Source organism: Bemisia tabaci, chromosome 2 (assembly GCF_918797505.1).
Source record: "Bemisia tabaci chromosome 2, PGI_BMITA_v3".
Classification (NCBI taxonomy): domain Eukaryota; kingdom Metazoa; phylum Arthropoda; class Insecta; order Hemiptera; family Aleyrodidae; genus Bemisia; species Bemisia tabaci.
In genome coordinates, this window is record NC_092794.1 from 2,156,162 (window position 1) to 2,182,796 (window position 26,635).

General features: G+C 38.6%; 2 protein-coding genes across 9 annotated transcripts in view; one reads left to right on the forward strand and one right to left on the reverse strand.

The window, feature by feature from the left end:
* LOC109035991 (uncharacterized) overlaps positions 1–26,635 on the reverse strand; it is a 94,053-nt gene that overhangs the window by 22,760 nt on the left and 44,658 nt on the right. For 3 of the 5 annotated variants that reach the window (XM_019049876.2, XM_019049877.2, XM_072296526.1), the window contains 3 exons: positions 16,661–16,815; positions 10,117–10,347; positions 3,515–3,652 (listed from right to left, as the gene is read on the reverse strand). In XM_019049876.2, the coding sequence (XP_018905421.2) occupies positions 3,515–3,652; positions 10,117–10,347; positions 16,661–16,804 (513 nt within the window). In that variant the 5' untranslated portion in view covers positions 16,805–16,815. Of the gene's footprint in view, positions 1–3,514; positions 3,653–7,838; positions 8,005–10,116; positions 10,348–16,660; positions 16,816–26,635 lie in introns of those variants that run through there. The other 2 variants (XM_072296529.1, XM_072296528.1) reach the window with 2 other exon arrangements.
* LOC109035993 (uncharacterized) lies at positions 1,138–25,215 on the forward strand. 4 transcript variants are annotated; one of them, XR_011899220.1, is made up of 2 exons: positions 1,138–1,685; positions 23,960–24,163. XR_011899220.1 is itself a non-coding variant. In XM_019049880.2 (2 exons), exons 1-2 carry the CDS (start codon positions 20,243–20,245, stop codon positions 24,108–24,110), a joined length of 873 nt encoding a protein of 290 aa, XP_018905425.2. In that variant the 5' UTR covers positions 19,740–20,242; the 3' UTR covers positions 24,111–25,215. The 4 variants fall into 4 exon arrangements, 1 of the variants encoding a protein (XP_018905425.2); XR_011899219.1 differs by lacking the exon at positions 23,960–24,163 and adding an exon at positions 4,457–7,459; XM_019049880.2 differs by lacking the exon at positions 1,138–1,685 and adding an exon at positions 19,740–20,964 and having other exon boundaries at positions 23,960–25,215.

The window sequence follows — 26,635 nt, forward strand, 5'->3', positions numbered from 1 at the left end:
GTTGAGCGTAATGATGTCCTCTCAAATCTGATTTGTTACGGAAAGGCCGTAAGTACATTCTGGGGTGAGCCTCGAGAATCATAAAGACATGTGCAACCCATGGGTCATACAGAAATCCAGTTAAGGCTAGAGTCCCTTGATACTGAGAGTCAAGACAACACCCCCTCATGGAGTCACAAACGGGAATAAAGATTACAGAAATTGAACGTCTTTTGTAATCTTTGATCGGCCTATTCTCAAATTCCTTTCTTCGTTCCTTTTCTCATTCCGTTTGTTCCTTGCCGAACCCGTAATTCCCTGGTCCGCTCCAGATTATAATCTTTGCAATCGGTGAAAATGTATAATCTTTATTCCCGTTTGTGACACTGTGGAGGCCTAAAATACGGGAACCAATCAGAAATGGATTCACATTGTCTTGACTCTCAGTATAAAGGGACTCTAGTTAAGGCTCTCTTCCGAAACACGGCAGAAATGCACTGAGGAAACATACATATATCACCATCCATTAGGAATGCATCAAAAGTATCATGATAGTACCTTTGATGCAATACATATGTCGCAGGCAAATAGTAAAATCAGGCATTGTGTCAAATGCCTGGGCAGATGGTCAAATATTAACACTTGCATTGCATTCTGATTATTTTCCTAATTTTGGACAAAATATTTCATTCCTCTCGTGAGAAAGAATTGTCTGTAAAAATGTGCATCCTAGAATAGTATTTAAAACGATTTTCAGCTTCTGAGAAAACATTCATCTTGAAATTTTCAGCAAATCACAGAACACAGAATTCCTACAATTTTTTCCTTTTAAATATTTGAGGATCATTTGAAAAGGAAGCAACAAGAAGAGTTCGTAGATTTGATGTGTTCTTTCTCTTAAAAAATTGAATACTCGTGAGTTCTCCGTGATAGATTCACAAAATTTCGCAAACTGTCCTTTAAAAATTTCCAGGCATTTGATAAAATGCCTGATTTGACTGCGTTGCCTGTGACATTTATGTACTTGAAAAATTCCTCTCGTTAAATTCTGAGGATTTCCATTCACACCGTAGGCGTAAAATTACTTACCGGAGTTACTTGTACTTGGTCAGGCCCCAATGTTGTTGTCACAGGGTACGGTACATATGGAGACTGAAATGACACATAAACGCAAATTGAGAAGGCATGAAATTCAAATTGCTAGAAATTGCCGTTCTGCAGTAATGCATCTCTTATAATTCATAATTTGTTTCATACTTTGAGACGTGATGACTGTGAGAGCTTTGTAAGTGCGGTTTAAATTCAGTTGAATCATGAAAACAAACATGCACGTGAGAACATTAAGCTAGAAAAAGTTGAGAAAATACACCTAAAAGTGCAATGTTTCATTTCATAGTATACATGAGCACTTTTGATAGATCTCATCAATAAGCGTACGAAATGAGAGATTGTAAATGAAACGAATTGCATCTTGACAAGGAGGGAGTAACAAAAAGTCAATGACGTAACCATATTGAGTAAAGCGAGACAGTGCGCGGAAAGCAACTGTAAAGCTCAGTTTTTGTCTCCTTTTAAGCGTGTAGGGTGAAGACAGTTATGTGAATTTCTTTTCCTTCTTCGAGTAATAAGCAAGATTGTGCGCATAAAAGCACCTGATGGGGTTGTTGTGAAAATGGAGAGGAAATAGTTCCGTAATATCAATAGCGGTAGGTAAAAACCAACTTATTTTGTGGTAGGTCTGAAAGCTGCAATACTATAATGAAAGACCAAACAATGCTTTTTAGTAAAACCTGCCTCGTAGGCGTAGATAGAGCAATTTTCTGAAAGTGGTCTGACTAGGGAAGGTCTAGTGGGTCCTCTCCGTACAAATGGACCAAATTGTGCAATCAGGAGCTGCTATAGAAATAGCAGCTCATTTGAGAAGCAATATTAGTGCTATTATATTCTCCATTCAGAAACGTGCTCTGCCGTGCTAAGGAAAAACGCCATATGAACCGCCAGGCGTTGCCAAATTTCCTTTGATAAAACACGAATTTCCTGGTAAATTTATAAATATTTTCCTTCCAATTTCTCACAAAATTTAGTTCACAATTTTACCTAAAGACTCTGAAAATTACAAGGAAAAATATTCATAGCTTTCCTAAAAAAATAAACATTTTATCGCAGGAAATTTGGAAATTCTCGAATTTTCAAACGGCGTTCTTCCTCAGGACGGCAGTGCTCCTAAGGATGAGCCAAAAAGAATTGGACTTTTTGCAATTTGGACCTATAAATTCTGGCAAAAACAACGTATGTGCCATTAGTTTCCCTATGCACATAAGTGGATTTTATAGGTCCAAATTTGCAAATTGGCGATCCAAATGTGGTTTCATTTCAAGGCGATCTCTACTGGCAAATTTTGGAAAATTGACCTTCCTCACTTGCATTTTGAGGTTATTCTCACGAAATATTAACCCGTGTGCAGGCTTATGATTAAACTCCATCATTTTTTTTCAAAAACCATCTCAAGGTTTTCCATCTTACGTACCTCATTATGCAATGAAGCGGAGAGATGTACCTTAGGCACTACTTATTCCTACTGTGCATGGTTTCTAGGAGGGGGCAGCCGATACTTGTTCGAATTCTAATAAAAACTAGGTAGGCCCACCCTGGCCCCTCAAGAGCTACGCCCATATTTATGAGTTCATGATTGTCCAAAGTTTATTTTCTCCTTTTTCCATTTTCAAGGACAATGGGACACATTCTGTGGTAAAAACTCTCTCAGTATTATTTAGAATATGAGAAGAGATTGAAATATTACAGGAAAATGAATCAGCACGCAGTTTCCTTGAGCAAATTTGAGAAAAAGTTTACAATTCAAAATTTTAGATGTTCTGTGCCAGATTTAGCTGCAGACATTGTGATATTTCTGATTTGAAAATCATGACGGTAGTTTCAGCTCTCACTGAAAAAAAATACGGTAGACTTTAGAATACTCTGACACAGTGATACGAGTATGGTAATCAACACCAGACTCTAGGGTAGTATTTACCATATTATGGTATAAATCACTGCAGTTCCGGTGAATACTACTACAATTCTGGTTATTTGCACTAAATAATATCACTGTGCAAGAAATCAAGTATAGACTTACTGTAGATGTTACCATACTTTTTTTCCACTGTAGCTACCATTGCTCAACTGACACTATCTCGCTACTGGATGGCTCAATAATTCATTTGTTCCTTTTTACCTTAGAAGTAAGTATGTAACTTAGACTTTCTCCATCAAGGCTAAGGTCAGAACGAAATAGAACTTAAATGAAAAACCAAGCGCGTTACTGGAACTTGAAAATCACGACAACCCCATCGTCGTATGTCTATAGTTTAAGTTAGGGAGTAGGAGCTTTGGTTCGTCGAAGCGAGGAACACCTGACAAAAACTGTCAAAGACGGAACGTGCAAAAATGCATTGAAGCACATGAATAAAGACAAACACAGACATTGACCAGGCATTGAGCGAGCGCATCACAGGATTCGTCAAAAGATATTATTTACCTGGTTCACGGGGTTGGTTGCAGGGATTGGTTTATGTTCGGGCAAACCAATTCCCAAGTATTGTGCGTTCTTTAGTCTATTTTGTTGGTCCAACTGAGTTAAAAGGCGAGTCTTAAAATCTATTATTTTATTGATTTGCTGAAAAAAAGAATAAAAGAAAACTAGTCTGAGTACAGATTAAAGAGGCATGCATGAGAGTCGCATCTTATAAATGAAACGTCAATTTGACTATTTTCGGCGGTTTAACATTTAAATCTCAGCAATGGTGTAGGGTTAACGTCTCCAGTGGATCTACAAGTAGGTAGGACGACTCATTTTTTACACAGATCGACACTCTTAAGCAAAAGGAGTGAAACGGGACTCTTACATTGAAAAGAATCAAACCGAGATAAATAGTCCTGTATAGGAAAATGCACTCATTGAAATGATAAATATTTGTCGCGTTGTCCATATATCATAGTTTATACGATGGCATTTTTTATCTAACAGCTGGAGTAAACAGAATTGACACATAGGGTTATGGAGGTTACGCACTTGGCATTTCCCCTTCCATTGTCAAGGGAGACCATACAGTTACAGTGCCCTATGTGCAGTAATAGTCAACCACCCAAGGATCGGTGACATGCGCTGTCTATACATCTTTTCTCATAGTCGATTGCACTGAGCCCAACTTGGGAATTTTAAGCTCCGCTTTCCTATTCAAGACTCTGTGATTGATATTAAACTTTAAGAAATTTAAAATAATTAATTTTTTTATGCCTCTCGTGCAACTATAAATGGTCATCAGGAAGATAGTTACACCCCTGGAGGATTTATGTCTCATGTTGTACACTGCCGAGCTAAGGAAAAACACCGTATCAATATTTGAGAGTTGCAAAATGTCCTCTCAGAAAATAGTTATTTTTAAAGAAAGTAATGAATATTTTTCTTTGAAATTTTCAGGAACTGTAGGTGAAATTGCGAATAAAATTATCTGAAAAATTGGTGGAAAAATATTTACAAATTTTTTCAAAAAGGAAATTTAGCAACGCCTGGAGGTTCATACGGCGTTCTTCCTTAGCACGGTATAGTACACATATTTGGCCTTGTGGAGTATAATGCCAAGCTTCTGATTTTGTCTCTACTCTGCAGCGTATATTTGGAAAATGCCACTATGCATAAATCAATGGTAAACCATATTTTGATGAAATTCATTAAAAGGACACTGTGTCATGATGGCGCACCTTATGACAAATTCATTTTCTCAAAGAAAGGTATTTTTAATGAGAAAGCCGTTTGCTTACCACCTTTTTCATGATAGCTCTCTAATTTGTCTCTTCTCGGAGAATGTGTGCTTATCCACAGGTTCCGTGCTTCAGCACATTCAGCAGATAGCAGATCTCCATTTTATGTAAAGTAAATTACATAATAGCTACGTTGTGTGTATTAATTTAAATTAAGTATGAGAAAAATAGGTTCGCGAGCAAAACAACGGCAAATCTTTTTACCCTCTCAAAATTTTAGTATAATTTATTGTGAAGTTGCATTGATAACGCTCGAAAATAGTAGATCGTATTCGATAGTGGTTCGATGTATCATTTGGTTCCAAACGGTGGAACATAACCTCAAACAAAAATTTTAGGATTTAAGCAGGAAAGGCTGAAAATGAGAAAATTCCTAACAAATTCACTTTTCATGGCCATTTTATACGTGGAATATCTGAGGCTATATTTACATGTTGAACCAATCGATATTGATTTAATCTCACTTGTTTGATGAATACGATTCATTCCGTTTAATTCTGATAATTTGAATTGTTTGTATTGAAACCTGGTTGTAAAAGTTAAATCGACCTTTTAAAAGTGTTATGGATTCGTGGAAACAGCACACAATAATAATTAAAACCAAAACACTACGAGTTCACCGGGAACATCAAAATCTGGAAGAAAGGATGCTGAGAGGGTTAATGAATCCAGTTACATTATACGTGCGTTTAATAATAATTGGGATATAAAACAATTATTTTAAGGCTGCATAAGTTGAGTAGACATATTAAAATGAACAATTTCTCCAAATCATGAGAGTAAATCATATCATTCTGCTTTGTGGCTCATGGATTTGAATATGTTTTTAGTGGAAGACGGGTATGAAAATATATAAGTTCCATTGCATCTGGCTCTGGAGCTTTAAGATTTTTTTATAGTTTTAATTATGGTATATTTTATTTTATTTAAATTAATTTTTAATTAAGCTATTATTGTCATTTAATTGAAGTTATCCGCCTGGAAATTTTCCAAAACTCCGACGCCAAAAAATAAATAAACAAAGAAAAATAAAACGATTTTCTGGTAAAGCTTTTTTGGATGTGGTATTTCTTTACGCCTTATATTTTTTGGCATGTTTCGAGAGTTTATTAAAATTCATGTTACCTACTAAGGAATATACCATTGTTTAGGAGCCTACTTCAGCGAGCTGGACTTTCAGGAACCTAGTGCTCAATTAATACTTTTCAATATTTAAAGTTTTCAGCTGTTACGTGAATATCTAGAGCGACAAGATTTTCCTCCTTTTGTAACGAAAGTAGCTCAAATCAACTCTACATAAGATGTGACAACTTTTAAAATTCAGGAAGTATTGTAATACGTGAGCTGAAGATAGCCAGTGAACACTAATCCCTCACTCGAATCACTGAGAACCAACACTGAAAAAAAATTCTTGGCGTTTTTACCAAGGTCCGTTGGTACCTTTACCATCTCACTTTTTTACCAATTATTGGTAATTTTACCAAGACAGGCTGGTAAGCGTACCTAAAAACCGATATTTTTACTGTTTTTTCAGGTAAGAATACCACTTTTATTGGTAATCAATTCCCGGTAACTTTGCCATTTTATCTCGGTAATTCTACCACAGTCGATGAAAAATATTGGCGTTTTTACCAAGGTCCAGTAAAATTACCGAGAAAGTTCAATAACTTTACCGAGATTTCTCGGTAAAATTACCAATTCCATAAATGGTAATTTTACCAAGAAAAAACTGGGATCAAATAGAACCCTGAATTCTTGGTAATTTTACCCTTTTCTTAGTAAATACACCGAGATTTTTTTTTCAGTGAATAGAAGGATTCACAAGTAAAAAAGATTGGTTAGATGCTAGGTTAGTCAAAGCTACTGTGCGATCTCAAAACTACGCCCAAAAAACAACACAAAACCCATTAGAACACTTCTACTAATCAATGGTCTAATATCAAAATACTAGATATGATTCTACAAGAGAGCAGTTGACATTGCAGTAACGTTAGAAAAGCTAAGAGAACGCATGAATGCCTGCGAAATTTAAGGACATCGTTAGTAAAAATGTGCAAGTTGGTAGTAGGTAATTATTTCCGGGTTATTCGCCATGCATGATGGATTACGTAGGAGAAAATTGTGTTACTTAGTAGTAAAATAAGACAGAGAGACAGTAAATTGACGATTAGGATTGAAGGAAAAATGAAAAAATTAATATATTCCACTGCAATCGGAAATTTCTTTTGTAATATTCAATGGCATAAAAATATGATCATAGATTCTCATTTGCAAACTTTTGGGAATAAAAGAAAAATTTCAGATATCACACGAGCAAATACGAACTTGACAAGTTGCCATGGGTAGTTCAATACAATTTTGTTTTATCCTCTTATTATAGGGCAAATTTAGACGTTTCAAAGGTAATTCTCCCCAGAAAGTATTTTGAATTCAGCCAGGTTTAATGTCTTACAATAATTGAGATCCATTGCAAATGGAGGCCTCTGATTCCTCGATTTGTTGTCTTTTTCCATGATCCAGGAAATATTAGCGTATTTTTTTTAAATTATGACTTTGTAAGCATTTCAAAATATGTGACGAATTAGACTTCATTGTAGAATTAATGTGAAAATCAGTTTTATTATAAAGACACTGATTCCAATAATCATTTTGAGAATTACCAGTCCTCTTGCCTTAGAATTTCCAGAGTATTTTTTCTGAAAGACCCACAATTATTTCAGCAGTGTGAATGTCAGTTACAAGTTACTAATGTCAGTTTCTTGGTGATGGACTGTTTTATTTTAACTTTATAAAAAAACTTGACTCCAATATGTCTAACATTATGAGAGAATCATTAATTATCGACAGTTTGGGGATTGAGTTTGCAACTGAAAATTACTGAAAATTTCCGGAGTGCAGTTAGTTGCGGCGAACATTCGAACAAATAAATCTTTCCGAGGTTCTTGATTGATTCAATTTTCTCTCGGAACGAATGACATTCCGATTAGAGCGAAACGACTTGCGATTCGGGCGCCTGATAGTTTGAAATCAATTAAGCGTACGTTTTTGAAAGGTTTTTTACAGAGTGGTTGTGGATTCTTCGGTTGTTGTGAAGATTTCAGTCGAGCTGGAGATATCAGTCGAGCTGTAAATCTCAGTCGAAGTAGTGGTGGACGACGAATCTCCGCCATTACCGCCATTACCTCCACCACTACCTTTTCCGAAAAACTGGAGAAGAAAATGAAATCGATTAAAAACGATGAATTTCCTCAGACCATCGTTTCCTCAAAAATACAATAAGAGGCCACTCAACGTGAGGATCTAGAATGTGCCGGCTATACATTGTATCCATGAGCTAATTTTAAATTATTCGTGTATTTTTGAAAAGTACAGAGGATACCCAGTTCCTGGATTTTTAAAATGATACGAAACTACGAAAAACACACGCAAAGATTTCTGTTTTGAGCTTTCGTTTAAACGCGTATCGTCAAGAAAGCCAATATGGTGCACGAATTTATCCCTGCCACCGCGAGCTCTTTTCAATCGATCCATGAACCGTGTTGTGATGGTATTAATTGTAACGTGACTAATAATATCCATGTGCGGACTATAAATCGCAGCAAGGAGGTCACGCAGTTGGTAAGGGTATTTTCGGACCCCATATTGCGTTTTAGATGGAGGACAAAATGGACAACTCTGAAATCGGTTTTTGTGAATGATTGTCACTCCAAATAAACCTGAAAAAATCATGTGAACTAAGTGCCCTCTCTACTTTTCAAAAAACAATAATTAAATATTACGGAACAAGCTCATTAGAATAAAACGGAGGATTAGACAATTTTCGTGATCGAATTTTGCGGGAGCAAATAAAAATGATTGAAAAATTGCTTGGTCCTGAGAGTACACGATATTTTCGGCGATCTTGAAAAATAAACCAAGTAGAAATAATATCTTATTGCACGCTTCGCCTGAAAGAAATATTTACACCGAATGATTCAAAAGCGTTTTACAAGATATCACTCGTACATGAGATATTACCTTTCCTTTGAGCGGATCATAAAACTGAATGCAACATAATGTAAAGGAAAGGAGGCAGGGTGAGACAATTGAGACATCCTTGACATCTCTTCTCAAAGCGACATTAAAAAGTTGAGAAATCCATTAATTTTCCATGTGCTGATGTATACATTGAACCAGATTAATATTAGTCATTGAACTGATTCTAAAATATCAATACTGGACAATGTATAACTCAGATAAATGTACTATAATGAGGTTTAAAATATGGATATGAATTTTATGTTTGGTTTCTGACGTCGGACGCATATTAATTACCAGGATGTCAAAGATACCTGAACTCTAAAAATACCAGGACAAGTTCTATTCGGAAATGAAATTCCTAGAATATGAAGAATAATTTTCTTCAGAGCTATGAACTTCATGACTAGTAAACATTTTTCTCCAAAACATGAATCATGTTGCACTGAATTTCTACATTCATTTTGTGTTACGAATTAGCCTAAATAATTGAAACAAAATGTGATGCTTCAAAAACTAAACAAATAAGACAAGAAATATATATACTACAATCGCTGGAGGTAAAGATGTTCTAGAGGTATTGTGAACCAAAGACATCGCAGTAGCATTCATCCTTCTTCTTTTTGCGGCAATTAACGACGTTTTATTCTTTGGTACACTCCAATGATTGAATCTCTAAAATACTTAGGAGCGTTTCAAGTATTACGTAAAATATTCATGCCGAATGTTTAAAGCCTCCCATCCGACCCTCCACTGAAAAAAAAAGAATCTTAAATTTGCCGCCAAGAAGTATTATTTCTTAAATCAAGAATTTTTCTGTTCAATATAAACTACTTTTTTGCTTAACCCAAGCCTTATTTTCCTTGTATCAAAAAAAATTCCGCTCAAATCAAGATAAAAAAAATTCTTGGCGGCAAATCCAAGAATCATCATGTTTGAGCTTAGCACAATTTTATTTCAGTGGATCGTGAGAAACTCGTAAGATAACCTCTTATCCCTTTTGGAACTACGTAAACTAGCCTGAATACCGGGAAAATGACAGAAAAAATTATTTTCAGTGAGAAGTATTATTTTTTGAAAAGTAAAAGTCTTTAGTAAGGCTAGGCTTGAACCCCCTCCCCCCTCTCTCTCTTTTAAGGGGCTTACGTAATACTTGAACGACCCTTTCAGGAAATGCAATTTTGAATTGTCTTGAGCTAAAACAAGTTGACAGTTGAAATACAATGGAACGGGAAGCATTAGTGAGGTTATACGTAACTACTTTAGAAGCGGTTGAGAGAGTGAAAGATGAAAAATAAATACCCCGAAAAGTAGATTGATGATGAGAGCTTTGATTCCAAGCGTAGCAGCGGCTTTGACTCCAACCTTTCCGATTTTAGAGGCAGCCTTTAACCCTACGCCTAGAGCACCCGCTTTCAGGGCACCAGCCCCTATTTTTAGGGGTTTAATTTTTTTTAAGGGATTAATTAGCCTTTTGTCTTTCTCTCCACCGTGATGAGAGTTTTCTCCGAAAACATCATCATCTAGCGTTGCCTGAAACAGAATAGAATAGAAAAGGAAATAAGAATGAGGAGATCGGAATGTGCAAATCTTCACTAAAATCTTCACAAGAAGAAAAACAATTGAACAGTATTATAGATAAAGGGTTGAATAAAATTATGGCACACGACTGATGTGTTAGTGGTTTAAGTTAAACTTGTACTTTTTCGGCGGATTCAACCGATATCAGCCTAACTACATCAGACGTTGCTAAATTGTCTCTGATGTCTCATTTTTAAACAAAAACCAAGCAATACTTGCTTTTTTAACAAGGTGGAGAAATAGTGCTGGGTCCACACCATTTTGTGGGGGAAAAACCAAGAAGTTCCACAAAAAAATGTATTCAAAACAATTTATTTTTTACTCTAATTACAATTTTTGTGAACTTCTCGGCTTTGTTTTTCCCGCGAAATGGTGTGGACGCAGCACCATTTCTCCACCTTGTTATATACAGTTCGGACCACTTTTTAATGTTTTTTTCTCATTTGCTTTTTTACATATAGTATTGATAAATTCAGGGGCGAAGCGTGAATGGTCGATTATCCGTAATTCCCCATTAGAAGCTGTGGTAAAAATTCAATTAGCGGTGTCGTCCGACATTGTAGACATAATAAAGTGGACATTGTTTAATTTTAGTTTGCAAGCGCCAACTAGAGTACCTGTATACGGGAGAGTATTGCCATCGCAATTCTTTAACTGCAGAAAGAGTGTACCTCTCTCTGATTGGTTGGCTAACATGGAGCCCCAAAGTTGGCCCAATGTAAACAAACCCTAGCCCCTCCGCTCCTAGTTTGACCAATATAAAGAAACAAGATGGCGGCAAAATTCTACAGATTTCTAGACATGATTTTGGATGTGATAGAAATTTTTTTATATCCAATTTCAGAATTGAGTTCGGATCGAACTTTAATGGATATTTTTGCCGAAAATTAACCAGTGAGTGTGATTATCATTCAGTTCTCAGCCGAAATTACATGTTCCTCTGGTTTGTTTACATTAGGAAAACTTTGGAGCTCCATGATAGCCTAAAACTGATGAACAAATCAGAGATCGGCACGAAGATGGTAATTCGCGCGCAAGAGATACAGCCAACTGAATACATTTTTTAAGGTTAAATGCGCGCGAAAATTACGTTGGTCACATGCGAGGAGTTTTCCGTGGTGGCCAGCAGCCACGTTTACTCGGAAAGAGACCTAACTTAAATTATAACAAACAATCCCGCGAACTGATATGAAATCTTCCTCACGTAAGATTGCAATTGATCCAAAGCTTTTGTTTTTGCAAAATAAAGGAAGAAAAAGTAAACAAACGCTTGAAAATGATTGAAATCATACGATAAAAAAGTTAGTGAAATCTTTTGTTTACTCAGATTTAGACACTCTGCAGACCTGATCGGCGGTGACAGAGAAAAACTGCCCGCAGACGCGGAAAACTTGGAAAAGCGTATTACAAACTACGCAGATAGCTACGCACTAAGGAATGGATTTCAGACTCTTTCAACGTGCCCATCATTTTAGGGGGGCGCCGATTTAGGGGGTGGCCACATGGGCCGCGGCCTATAGGGGAAAATTTTATAATTTTTTTAATTGTAGGTTAAAAAAAATCGGATTCAGAAAAAATATACAAACGAGGAAAAGCGACAGAATCTCTCATTTCCTAAGAGTATATTAATTTCTAATTTTGCCGTAATTTGGTGATACAAGAGACAGCACCTTTAATTCGTCGATATAAGAAAGGAATCAAACACGCAATTTGGCATGGAACGGCGCGGCGCAGAGAGCAATGATGACAAAGGACTTGAGATGAAAAAGAGAAGCCCTCGGTGCGGCGGTCAGCGTGTAGCACATATAAGCGCCTACGTAACTCCATGAATACTTCACGCATTGCGTCAAAGGCAGTGCGGTCAGGAGCGGTCGGCGGGAAACGCATTGCGCCTACAAGACTGTAGGGATACTTCACACATTGCGCCAAACACAGTGCGGTCATGCAGCGCGACACGGCGCGGCGGCGGCGGAAGTTAAGATTATTAAACCACATTTAAATTTGTTCTTTCATAATTTTTTCGTTTATTTCTTATAAATGGAAGGCCTCGTCCACACAGAGATAGGTTTACGGAACTTACTTTCGCGCAAAGTTCCATGAACTTTTGGTAGTAGTGTTGACAGGACTTTCGCAAAAAATGTGTCCAACACGATGCACCCCTCCCCCTGTTCGTTTTATTTGATGTTTCAAAACGAATGAGAAGGGGGCGGCAAAATACAGGCGGCTCATGTGCGGAAAGCAGGTAAGTCCGGCCCTGATGCCCATCGTATTTTCGTGCGATTTTACCAATACAGCGTGTATGCGTGTATGCATTTGGCTGTATCTCTAGCGTGCAATCGACCCAGTAAGAAAAACGCATCTAAATTGTGTCATTTTATTTTTCTTTGTAGAAAAACTGATAAACGCGATTGTTTCAAAGTGTAATGAGTATGCTACGAACGATAAAAAAACAGCAGTAAAAATTCAAAACGATACTGTTCATTCGGTTTTCTTTGAAAATTTAAATTGAATAAGAATTTAGCAATATCGCAAGAAAAAAAGAGTTTTTTTCTTCCTTTCTTTCTTTAATCTTTTACCATAGACATCCAAGACATGTTAATAGAACGAGTGCATGCCAAAATCATTAACTTTAGTCGTTGTAAGTGCAAACATGTTGGTTAGAAATTTGTGTGCAATGTTAAGTACGAAAAATGTTGTATTCAACTCTCCGAGTCTTTCATGGAGGTACCTACATTTAGCAAAGAGTGTATAATTTTTCTCCGTATGAAGACAGATTTGCAAAATGTCACGTGCGCAGGTAGTTGTGTGCCAAAACCGCATTCATAAGTTATTATGAATTCAGAAAAATTCAACCGTTTACCAAAAATCGGTGACAAACTTTAGAGAACGGTGCTTTATTTTTAATGAAAAAGTCTCATGTCCTTTCATTCTTAAGGAGGAACGACATTTGTCTACATAACTTCAAATTTCATTGAAAAAGAGCTTTTAAAATGTGTACTATTTTTGATTTGCATGCATTATGAGACCTGTCCCCATGATGAATTAACATAAAAAGTTCGCGTGCGGGGACTTTCTTGAATGAAAGTAGATTGTTAAAATCAAGTCACCACGTCTTTCGTATAGCCTGGATCAAAATCATGGAGGAGGGCAAACATGGGCGTAGCTAGGGGGGTCCTGGGGGGCCTGCCCTCCCCCCAGAAATCTCGTGCCCCCCCCCCCAGAAAAACGGGATCCTCCATTCCTCACCCCCCCGCTCTCTTCACCACGAGAGGTGGTCCCATGCCCCCCCCCCAGAGAAATTTCCTAGCTACGCCCCTGAGGGCAAATTGAGAAAAATTCAGACTGAATTACAAAAAGCTTATTTTCTTTTCACGACGGACAGCTTTCGAAGTAAAAAAGAAGATAAAGATGAAACATTCATTTGTGCCAAGACATTCGGTGGAGGAGTGATGAAGTCCTGGACTTCAAAACCAAGCGTACATCATGACAAATATTTCAGAAAATGGAAGAGTTTTTCACCAAGACCATGTAACCTCGAAAGAAAAAATCAAACTTATGCTGCAAACATAGGCGAAAACATACCTGCAAGGCCGCTCAAGTGCTGTTTTCCTCGGAGAGAGATCTGCACTGAGGAGAGTGCTAGCCCTCAGCTATTGGCGGTAGAAATGTAATTTATAAAATGAATAATGACCACTAAGTTAGTCACCGTGCACATTATAAATATCAACTGCCCTCCCGTCCACAAAATTACATCAACCAGTCATTGTTGCACTGGTCAATTTCAAATTCCAGCATCACCATTATTTTTCTTTTGCCACAAGGGCTGGACACACGTTCAAAGTGAAGCTTCAAAGTAGTGGCTGTTTAGTCAAGTGTTGCGCATCGATGCGGTAATCGATGGCAACACTTGGCTAAACAGCCAGCCCTTTGAAACCTCACTTTGAACGTGTGTCCAGCCCTAAAGGGAAGGCGTGTAGACGTGTTGGTAAAATAAACGACCTATCCAGATCCTATTCAGCTCTCTATTTGAATACGAGTATATCACGCGCTTGGTATGACTCCATTACAATATCCTTCCGTTCGCACCCCCTCAGAGCAATTGTGACTCATAGCGATACCATCCTTTTCCCAGCCAAAATATTGCCACTTTCTCATTCGTACTCTGTCGTAATTATTGTCAACTCTGTCCAACTCTGTCATACAACAGATTAAATTCTGTTGATTAACGGTAAAGATGTAAATCTAAATTAACTCCAATCAGATTTAATACAGGATATGGGTCATAGATAACGCAGATCTAAGTCCGGTTGGACGCAAACAACGACTATTGTCTGGGTCCAACTCAGTGGCGAAGCGTGAATGATCGATTATCGATATTTCCCCATTTGAAGCTATGGTAAAGAATCGATTATTAAGGTGCTCGTTGCGAACACTCTGTCTATCGACCCTCTTCCTAAGGTTTAAATGACAGATTAATCGATATATCGCAAAGCACCTCATGCCACTGATCCAATTAGATGCAGTACGTATACCGAGAATAGTGCGAATCAGGTATTCTTTATAGTATATGAAGTCCATGCGTTTCAAATGAAAAACAAACAACGAAAAAAAATACAAATAAAAAACCGATCCTTAAATCGATGGAGCGCATTTCAAAGTCATAACGATTGACGATTCTCGGAGTAGAGAGGACAAATGAACCGTACCGTCAATGTCCACATTCCTATTGAAAAGTTACTGTTCCAAATCTTTACGCCCGCTGCAATTTTTAAAGATTCTCTTTCTTCCTAGGTGCCACGTTTTTTCAGTCGTAGCGTGCATTTGAAAAAATTGTATTTTTGATTGCTCGTGTACATACATAACGGCCTTTGAACGAATGAAAGAAAGAATAATCAGAATTTTAATTCGTTTCCCTCAAAAAAGAATGTAACTCCAATGCAATGTTGCCAAATCTCTCTCAAAGTTCATTGGATTTTACCTCCGATTTCTTACAAAAATCAGATACATTTTGGATAAAAATTGATGGATACATTATTTCAAGGTATATAAATTATTTGAGTCATTCTGGCAACCCTGAAAAGGATTTACGTTTCTTCGTCAGCGGTGAGACGATTTACATGCATCTGTCACACGCAATTATCAATCGTCGGCAAATAGCAATCTGTGAGGGTTGGACAGAAAAATGTAAACGTTCAGAATTATAGGAACACTACAGATACTATTCTGCCGTGATAAGGAATAACGTCGTACAAGCCTTCAGGCATTGCCAAATTTCCTTTGATAAATCACTGATTTTCAAGAAAATTCGTAAATACGAGTATTTCTCCTTCAATTTTTCAGGTAATTTTGTTTGTAATTTTATCTAAAACATCTGGAAATTTCAAGGAAAAATATTGATAATTTTCCTCAACAATTAACATTTAATCGGAGGAAATTTGGCAACTCTCGAAAGTTCATAAGGCATTCTTCCTTAGCACGGAGGTATTATGCTTGAAATTGGTAAAGAAATTGTCTGCTTCTTGAATCGATGGTTCCATCTGGCACAGTCGCGCATGCGCATGATGAAATCGGTGCATTGAGTTCGGATAGGCAACTAAACTAACTTAGCGGCAATGCGGGTAGTATCGCGGGAAATCGAAGGCGCTCTGAGCCGAGATCACGCTCTTGATGCTCTTTAGTGAAACCTCAATCAGGCTGATGCCCATTATTTTATGCGCATACAAATTGCTGGTGATTGGTCATTGCCTGTGATACATTGACACAAGTCCTTAGGAAATAAATGTTTCAAACTGTGCAATGTTTTATAATCAGTAATTTTACAATCCCATCAAAACGTCAGCCAAGAGGATTAAGATTGGTACGCAACATTACTCAAAATTCTACATTGATATTATTGAAAAAACAACATTTTTAAATACCTTGAAGCGCGTGCAAATGTCTAAGGAAAATGTCTCGAAATAGATTCTTTAGTTTAACCTTTAAAAATGCGCTACTTACTCGGATTAGCTTCCCTTGCTACCATCTTTACTTAAGCTGGATTTTCAGAGCTTTCAGATTAATATTCCTAGACCTCAAATGCCCTTATTACTACTGTGCTTATAGCGAAGTCAGAGATAATTTCAAGGAAGTCTAAAAATTAAAGCCACTGGAGTTGCTTTGAAGTTGTATTTTTGGTCTATCAAAATTAATTGTGGGTCAGTTTTGATTGAAATTCAAGTTTCTATTTTATTTTTATGTGGTAAAAACATATTTAAAAATAACTTACGGGTTGATCTACAGCCGACGACCCTGCATCTACTACTTCTACTGATCTCGCTATTCTTCGAGCAGCATAAGGAGATGCGACTACTGTGTGAAATATTACTATACATAATAGCGTATAGCAATACCAAACTGTGTTTAATTTCATAATGGCTAAGTCTGAAACAAATCAAATTGAAACATGGCTCATTAGAAACAAGAAAAGAGGGGATACATGTAATTGAAAACAATGATTCATGAAAATTATGAAAGCAACGCAATGTTTAAGAATCCACAGTTGAATCATGAATTCAAAGTAAATACCATATCTGAGTCTCCAACGCACGAAAAATATTTCGCCTGCGGATGTATTAGGAAAGGAGGGTGGAAAAAATAAACTCAGCATTCTGTATATTATATGAACGGCTCCCTTAAGGAAACCCAACTTCCATTCAGCTAATCGAAATTATGGGTGGCGGTAGCCACCTCCGGATAAAGTCTAAACTCCACAACAATGCTTCGGTAAAGGAGACGAATCCTCGTTTGGCCAACAGAAGCATTGGTTCTATACCTCAATCACAGTACGTGCGCTTTTTATAACAGAAAACTTCAAACTGCGGGCTGATTGTTGAAATTGATAGACAAAGCTATAGGCAAAAAAGGGTAGGGAGTATGGAGCGATTCTATTGGTTGAAATGGTTAGTCCTATAGACTAAGGGAGAAGATGATGACTAAGTATAGCTCGTGGGTTGCCGTTAGTTAGTCTATTACCTACCTCCTTTGTCCATTGCAACCACCCGCTGGCACCATTAGGTTCCTCCAGAATTCCTCCCTATAGAATTGTCTATTAATTTCAACGATCCGAAACTTATAATATTCCACAAGAACCAAAGTCGATCCTTTCATTTCCATGCAGTTACTATACCGTCATTTCACAAGCGCTCTGCTGTGCTAAGGAAAAACGCCGTAAGAACATTCGAGAGTTGCCAAATTTCCTTCGATAAAACATGTATTTTTGACGACATGTATACATATTTCCTCCCCGAAATTTTTAGATATTTTAGAGTAAATTGCGAACATAATTGTCTGAAAATTTTGGAGAGTAATACTTAGAATTTTCCCAGTAAATTCTGTTTTTATCGGAGGAAACTTGGCAATGTCTGATGGCTCATATGGCGTTCTTCCTTAGCACGGCAGTGCTGTCCGCTGTCTTCTTCCTCTGCACGGCGGAGTAGGTCATCAGCCGAAACAAGATGCCAGATTGTGCTACAAAATCAGCACGTTTCCCTGTAATATTCAAATCTCACCACAATCTGGCACCCTTGCACCGAAAGCTCGAAAATGCGTCCGCACATTTTAACAACTGCATGGGACTTGCATAGGGGGGGAGGGGGATTTAGCTCCAACGCAAGTGCAGTGTAACTGCGCATAATATGACCCGCCTCTTGCCGCAGAGCAGCGCGGCGCGCAGAGGAAGAAGCCTCCAGTAGAGGTCGGACATGCTGTTTTTCTACCAAAACTGCAAATTTTTATGTTTATTTCGTCCAACTGTTGTGATTCTTCAGGGGCATTCGGCGGGTCAATTGCGCTGGTCACAGAATCGTGTTTTGATGTTTGATTCTTACTGTAGATCAGCTAAAAATATTAAGATGTGTCCAAACAGCAACTCCCTGGGTTCAGTAATAACCGAGAAATCTCGCTTTGAAAAAATCTTTAAATGGCGTCATCCACCGCGGTAGTGACACCCTTGGTTTCTTCCACCTGCTTTCATCTGACACGTTGAGTAACCAGTGTTACTATGTGTCTCCCTGACTGATAACACCAAGAGTGTCGCCCTGTCGCGGTGGATGACGTCATGAGCCGACTTTTTCAAAGCGCGATATCTCGGTTCATATTCAACGTAGAAAGTTGTTGTTTGGACGGATCCGATTTTTTGTAAGCTAATCTACAAGCATCAAAAGACAATTCTATGACCAGCGCAACTGACCGTTGTGCATTTGGATTGCATTTTGCGAGAAGGAACCAAGAGCATTCTAAAGTCACTAAGATTCTGCAAGTTTTTTTACCTTGCAAATATAAACTGATCATTTTTAAAAGTTTTATCTGTACTCCCGATATACTATGAATTTAAGACAAAAATTACCTTTGTAAATTTAATTTTTTGCGTGATTTTAGTACTTTTTTGCAAAGAATGTAAGTTGCACAATCCTAGCAACATTGGAACGCTTGTGGTTCCTTTTTGCTGAATGCAATCCATTTCACATTGACGGAAATGTACGCTTTTAAAGTTTCCGCATCATGCCCAAGTTCTCATTTTAGGTTTACTCGTTCCACTGAGCGGTGGCGGCGTAACCCAGCGAAGTAACTGGCTGGCCGCGGCCGCGCCGCAGTGAAAGTTATCGACGCGACGCCATGCGCCGCGCCGCCTTGGTGCCGGCCAACGACGGCAACTTGCCTCGCCGGAACAGCGGAAGTCGAGCCGCCATAAACACTTCATTACGCGTTCCTTGGTCCGGTTTTTGAGTCTGCTCCTTTTGACCCCCCCCCCCCCCCCCCCGAAGTGCGGATGCTCTCTGAAGAGCGAGGAACGACCTTGTTACGCAATCTACCCGACTTGCTGGGATAACGTTCCACGTTGAGGATTACAGACGTGTCCTGCTCTCCGTGCAATCTATTCGCAATATTTTTGAGAAATTGTCAAGAAAAATAGTCACTATTCCAAAGTTTTGGTCGATATTTCGATCGATACCCGAGAATATTTAAGGAAGAAGAATATATACTCAAACACGTTTAAATTCTAAAGATAGACTAGAATGGAAATATTTTTTTCTTCTCTTTTTACGAAATTTGGCAAATAAGGTCAAATACTTTAAATTGAACGCCTCGAGTTCCCTTAAAAGAAGGTAGAAAAAAAAGGGAGAGAGGGAGAGTGAGAGATTTTAAATTATTAACATTTTATTTTGGTAGCAGACGATAGAATTTGGTAGAACTGGGGAAACAATAATTTTGAGAGATTATTGGACAATCGAAAATTTGTGTCTATTATTTGAAGAAAAATTATTAGCTTCCCATCCACGCATTTGCTATTAAAACAAGATATAAATTTGTCAACCCTGGAGAAAATATACAGTCGTTAAATTACTGTTAGTGATGGAATCTTTGACGGCGTTATTCTGCGTGTAAAAGGAAAGAAAATTCGAACAAGGTTAACACTTTTCCTCAGAATAGCATTAACCTCTTGAAATTAGAGCATTCTTCTCTTTCGGCAGTTGACGTCCTTTAACTTAATCTTGAAATTAAATTGCGTCACTCATAGAAAATCACAAGTTTAGGAAGAAAGGTTACAAGAAGGCATCAATTCCAACTCAGCTACTCAGCTGATCCGCGCGATCCAAATTCTTTGTCAAAAGTGAGGTTATGTTTCCTTGAGCGATCCGTTGAATTGTTGAGTATTTATGTTTGCGGTGGGTGAAATCAGGAAATTAGAGTGCGATTAGTAGCGAGGGAATAATTTCGGTGTGTTAAGTGGAACATGTTTGATGTGTCCGAGTCGAGGGCGGGGGCGCCTCGACGCTAGTCGACGGCGAGGGAACCCTAACCTAAAAGGATGGACGGGCGGGCGGGGAACTGCTGGGTGCGGAAGGTGATGGAAGTGGTGGTGTTCGTCAAGTTCGTCATGGCGGTGGCCGCCCTCGGGGGGAAGTACGCGCGGGAGGCCGAGCTCCTCAAATTCAAGGACCCCCCGAAGAAGGGCGGCACGACCAAAGGCGGGGGTGGGGGCACGATCCCGCGGGAAAACCTCCTCTACGCCATCCTGGCCCTCGACGGGCTCATCGTCCTCCTGCTCCTGCTCCTCTTCTGCAAGCCCATCACCCGCAACAAAAACCCGCTCAACTGCATGCTCTTGACCGTCGTCTGCTTTCTCTCGGCCTTCGTCGCCTTCTTGGTCACCCTTTATCTGCCCATCATGGACACCATCATCGGCTACTGCGCCGCCATCTTCGCCAGCGTCTTCGTCATCTTCTACGCCTCCATCTGCCAGGACCGGGACATCACCACCTGGTACATGTCCTTCTTCACCATTGTTTTGTGTTTCGGCGTAGCTGCGGCCATGCTCTATTTCGCCTACGCCTCCGACCCCGAGTTCACCTACGACACGCCGACCGCCCTCAGGCTCTCCGGCTTGATTCCCAACTTCCTCATGGTCGTCACCATCCCCTTTCTCCTACCCTTCCTCTCCTGTCGTCGCGAGGGTATGTGCGGGGAGGTTATCGAGGCTGCACTCTATATTCTCTACCCCTGGCTCATCCTCTACGATCCCTTCACCAGGTGTGAATGCTACTAGTTCAAATTTTCCATTAGTTGTACATTCTTGTCGCCCGGATTCCTTCTCTTGCCCCCGTCCGTTTGTCCAGTGAGTTTTAAATGTCTTTCAGTCAAATGTATTTTTATTTTTAATTCTATATTATAATTGTTCTGCAAGGCTCACTCAAATTTATTTTTGTTCAGGAACCTTTCGAGGAAAATTGCTACTCCTCACTGTTTCAAACATTAATCGTTGACTAGAACAAGTAAGCTGAAATTCCTATTTTGCTCCTTTTTTCTAGTAGGAATCTTGAGGTGGTTTTGCTATCTGAAAGTTTATTCATATCGACGATGAAGCTGCAAAAATGCATATCTGGGTTGCGGAGTTGCAAAATCCCCGCTACTCTTTAATCTTAAGAAGCAGACCGAACCAACATCATTGGCTTAAAGTTCTCGCAGAATGTTCTTTATAAAGAGGAAAATATAAAATCGTCAAAACATGACGTCCAGCAGTTTCTCATATAGAAAATAAAGTATGACAGGAAGGCTGCAACGCCACACAGTAGATAGAGTCAATTCGAGGGGTTGGACATAGAAATTTTGACTGAAACTGCAAATTTTTTTGTTTATTTTGTCATATTTTAAACTGAAAGAGGTGCTTTGAGAAGAGAATTTTACGAGGAAACTAATGGAATCAGTTTTAGAACCTTAAAGTTTTGTATAAACGGAGTTAAAAGTGTTTAAAGTTGCTAAATTTTGTCCGACCTCTCCTTTTGACTCGATCCCTTGTGCGCCGGAGACCGAGATACGCATTTCTGCAGTTTAAACAGCAATATGTTTTAATGACATCAATTATTTTGTAAAAATGACCGTTTTTCTAGTTTGAAAAGGAATCGCAACTTAAACAGATGGAAGATATACTTCTGCGTGCGATGCCATTCAAAATTTAGTTCTATCCAACTCCTCCTGTTGTAAAATAGTTGAAAATCAAAAGCTCTCTACAAAAATTTACTCCATCTAGTAAAGGTTCGCAAAAGGGAATTTTATATTATCAACGCTAATTTCAAGTTATGCTTATAACTTGAAAGTACGCATTGTCATCATTCTTGTGGCAGATGCCAAATGATGACATCAAAATATGCTGGATGAGTATAAATAGTTATTTTACACCTACTACACGGAAAAAAAAGTTGAGTAACAATTAATGCCATTTTCTGGTTAAAAAACGGCACAACCACACAGTATGGTAACTCAGTAGGGAAAAATCTCGTAACTTTCGCGATACTTTTGATAAAAGTTACCATGCTCTCCGGTCGCGCCGTTTATTAACCAGATAAATGCTACACCTAAATTTTATTCCGTGTACTTTGGTCAAATCAGATTCTCAGTTTGATGAGTTAGCGTTAGCCCCAAAAGGAATGATTTTTCTTTCCCTCCTTTCTTGACCTACCGGACCATCCGAGTTATTGACATCCTACACTGTGTTGCCAGTGTGTAAATCTTGTGTATGTGTAATCTTGCGCATTTCCGTATTCAAATTCGCGAGTTTGGATTGACCGTAATGATCAAGTGAATTGGGGCATACACTTTCTGCGATGCCGGCGATCAGAATGTTGCATAATAAATGAATATATCATTGCCGCTAATCCTATCGTCACTTAAAAGGAGCTTCCTCGAGTATTGGTCCAAAAAGCTCAGTCATGCGTCGTAATGAGAAGAGGCAAGGTGGTTATTTAAATGACACCACCATGTTATGTTGGTGTGATGTCAAACACTGTTGCCAGGCTTAATGAGAATATCATTTAAAAAATTCATATTACGCGTTAATCAGTCTAGACTTATTTCCCTCTGCATTTATGATCATGGAAGTTTTAATTGCGTCAACTTGATTATTCTCTCCAATTGGAATTTACGGGTCAGTAAATACAAATTAGAAGTATCTTGAATAAATAATCCAGCCTAACTCAGTCCGAGGAGAAGTGCAGAAATTTTAGATGGTATCAGAAATATATTTTTAATAAAGGGTTGACAAATCATCGTGCTAAACATTCAAAATCATAGAATTAAAAAAGAACATTGGACTTTCTCCTCCTATTAATTTCTCTTCTTAATTTTTTTCTTTCGTCTCTCTTGTCAACTATTCAACGAACACTAAGAGTGCCACTTTTCTCGCGGAACGTGGAACTCAACGATAAGTGTTACTAAGTTAGGACTCATTCGTTTTTTTTTCTTTTCTTTTTTTTTTTCTTTTTGCATGTTAGGAGAGAGCAGAGACAGAAAAAAAATCGATATTCGGACGTATCTCTGCTAAACGGAACCAAAGACAGGTGGGAAAGAAGGGGTGTGCTCGTTAGTCGAGGGCCATAAGAATGAATGGGAATTAAAAGCGCCAGTGACGTCAGCGGCGACGACCGGGCTCGACAAGCTTAACGATGCCGTATTAACTTATGAGCCCTGTCCACAACGCTCTTATGGCATGCCCACGGCTCATGAGTGCCGCATACAGTTAGCGCTTATTGTTAGTTCCGTTTCATTCAATGTAAAATCCCGCTTTTCCTCTTTCCGAAGAAAATCACTACCATTTTCTCATTGTTTCTTGTGAGGCTTCCTCGACTGCCGTGCTAAGGAAAAACGCCGCATAAACTTTCAAGCGTTGCCAAATTTCCTTTGGAAAATTACTAAATTTCAGTAATTTTTTTTAATATTCCCCCGCCAATTTTCTCAGATAATTTCGTTCGTAACTTGATCTAAAGTGTCTGATAATTCCAAGGAAAAATATTCATAATTTTCCTTAAAAATAAACATTTCATCCGAGAAAATCTGGCAACCCTCGAATGTTCATACGGCGTTCTTCCTTAACACGGGAGTAGAGCACACACGATCTTTCCCACTCGTCTGCAGCTCTGTTGAGCAGAAATCGGTCGCTGCAGGTTAGATATTAAAAAAATCGATTTCTGCATGAAAATAGATCTTTTCCGGAAAATCCGCATGCCTACTTGGAATTTTTGTGTGTGTGTAGAGCCACGGATTGGTCGCGACCCTGCTGCACGGAAGTGTTGGTGATCTGCTGGGACGACATGCCCGAGGGCGAGTACAGACGCAGCGACAGCGGCCACGGAACCAGCGCCGACGTCGGCACCGCCTCGCGAACGCAAATCCTCGCAAAATAACCGCGGCCCAACTGATCAACGCGTATAATCACGAGGAAAACGCTGAAACGAAAGTGAGTCACCGCAAGTTGAGGGCTCGGACCTCTCCCCCACGTTGAGAAACATGGCCGACGGCATTTGAAACTGGTTCACTTAACAACGCTCACTCCGTCGCCGGATCGACTTAAAAAAACATACTTTTGAAACTTCAAGCTCCTCGTGGAAAAAATCAAATTGTTGATTTAACAATTCAATTGCTAAAAAAAAGTGACTGCAATGTTTCAATGTAGATTTTACAACGAAAAAAATGCTAATACTTTAACCACCCCCGTGATTAAATTAGCTGACAAGGGTGGTTAAAGTAGCATCCTTTTGTTGTGAAATCTACGTTAAACCGTTGCAGTCACTTTTTTAGCAATTGAATTGCTAAATCAGACATTTCATTTTTTCCGTGCTGGTAGCAACACTTATGGAGGAAAACTTTAAAAAAGTTCTAAATCTTACTAGGATAAATCTTAAAAGAAGTTAATTTTAACAGGTTTTTCTAAAGTTTATAGATCGGGTTAGTTGCACTAGTCATCCTAGACGGATCTAGGGAGAGGCGTAGAGGGTCTCCCCCGATCGCCCGAAAAAAAGGATGAAGAAATAGAGAAGGAAGAAAAAGGAGGGAATATAGGAGAGAAAAAGAACAGACGCTTACATTTGGAAATTATTCACGTCAAAATTGAGTCAAACTGAGATTGGATGTTTCGAAAATTCAAAAATTTTCTAGGGGAGGCCCCCGGACCCACTTTTACCCCCCCCCCCCCTCCTCCACGGGGATCCGCCTATGCATGAAATCGTATTTTTTTGGTCTAAATTTACAAATCAACAAAAAATAGTAAGACGTGCTCAATCGCTCAGTTTTACGTCCAATATCAACGAAGATATCGACCTTCGAAACATACCCGCGTATGACGTTATCCACCGCGCATAAAGAATGCCATGGTTTCTTGTACCTTGAATTCGTCAAATAGTGATACATACTCGCATTTGCGCTTATTGCTGGATTTTAAGCACGGATGAAACCAAGGTAGAAAAAACCATGGTATACACTGCTTTGCTGAAGAGGAACCCCGTATGAACATTCGAGAGTTGCCAAATTTCCCATGATAAAACATGCATATTTGATGACATTCATGCATATTTTCCCCTGCAATTTACAGATATTTTAGATTAAATTGCGTACAAAATTGTCTAGCAATGATGGGGAAAAAATATTACAATTTTCCCAGTGAATTCGGTTTTTATCGAAGGAAACTTGGCAACGTCTGAAGGCTCATGCGGCGTTCTTCCTTAGCACGGCAGTAACACCACTGCGGTGCGTGCCGTCATTCGCCGTGGTTTTTAAATGACGATATTTATATGGACACATTTCTATCAAACGGAACTGTGCATTATGACGTTGGTAATATATTTTTATGGGTTCTAGAGCTCATGTCTTGATGCACATAGTTCCGTTTGACAGAAATACGGCCATATAATAATCGGACGTGAACGCTTCGTTTTTGGGCAGATCGTATTGATGTAAATATTATAAGAGTGTCAACTACAGTAGGTTACTTTAGCGTGATTTGAAGCTTAGAATTTTTTCTTAGGCAAATTACAGATTGATTTTTGAATTTTTCATCAAGCGCGAAGATCTCATTTTTAGTGATCTTGCAACAGTGGCGTTATTCCTGGCTGCAGTAAGTGCTTTGATTTTGCGAACTTCATTGTTAATGTGGTCGATATAGAATTGGGTCACGCCCTCACGCGTATTTCATAATATATTTCTATGAGTTTCATCCTACAACTAACGTTTTAAGAGCTCAGCCATTGGTCGATTTTCCGAGTTACTAACTTAGATATAGTTTTGACTTTAATCTTAAAATTGACACATGTTTCGATTTGACGTTTTGCCTCGAAAAATATACTCTGTAGGAAAAATCAGCTACGAAATGGCCTTTATGATTTCCTTTGAATTTTTTTATGGTAATTAAAAACATTTTTGCTGCAACTGTTGTTTCATTTGCTGTATCTAAATGGATCGAGTCAGCAGTGATATGACTCATTCGAATCAAAGTAAAAGCGATCCCCAATCTTGAAAATTAAAACTTTCGATTTGATGTTTCCCGAACATTTAAAACGAGTTGCAACATTTTTTTTAAGTTACCTCTTATAGAAAACTCTGAAGAAATAGAGCGAAGAAAAAAAAAAGTATACTCAGTACGAATTTACAAGTAGGTTTGAATCATCTAGAAAACTCTAAATTTGGAGTTCTGAGCGTGCCAGGTATTTGACGTGACGGCTCTATGGACGAATAATTGAATCTCAAATCACGAGTTCTTTGAGCAACATGTCAAAATAATACCATGATCGAGTACTTGTTGACTGTGAGTGAGCCCTAATGAAACCTTCATTCAAATGCAGTTGCAAAATTATCGACCAACTTTCTCCTCTCCCAATGTTAAGAGGTATACGCGTATCCATTGCCTCAAATTTTCACAGTATCAGAGAAGCAAAGA

Bases quoted from the DNA above. Each gene is read 5' to 3' on its own strand.
- LOC109035993 (XM_019049880.2), top strand. From the start codon at position 20,243: ATGGACGGGCGGGCGGGGAACTGCTGGGTGCGGAAGGTGATGGAAGTG. The intron at 20,965-23,959 runs GTGTGAATGCTA...GTGTGTGTGTAG, and splicing joins CTCTACGATCCCTTCACCAG to AGCCACGGATTGGTCGCGAC.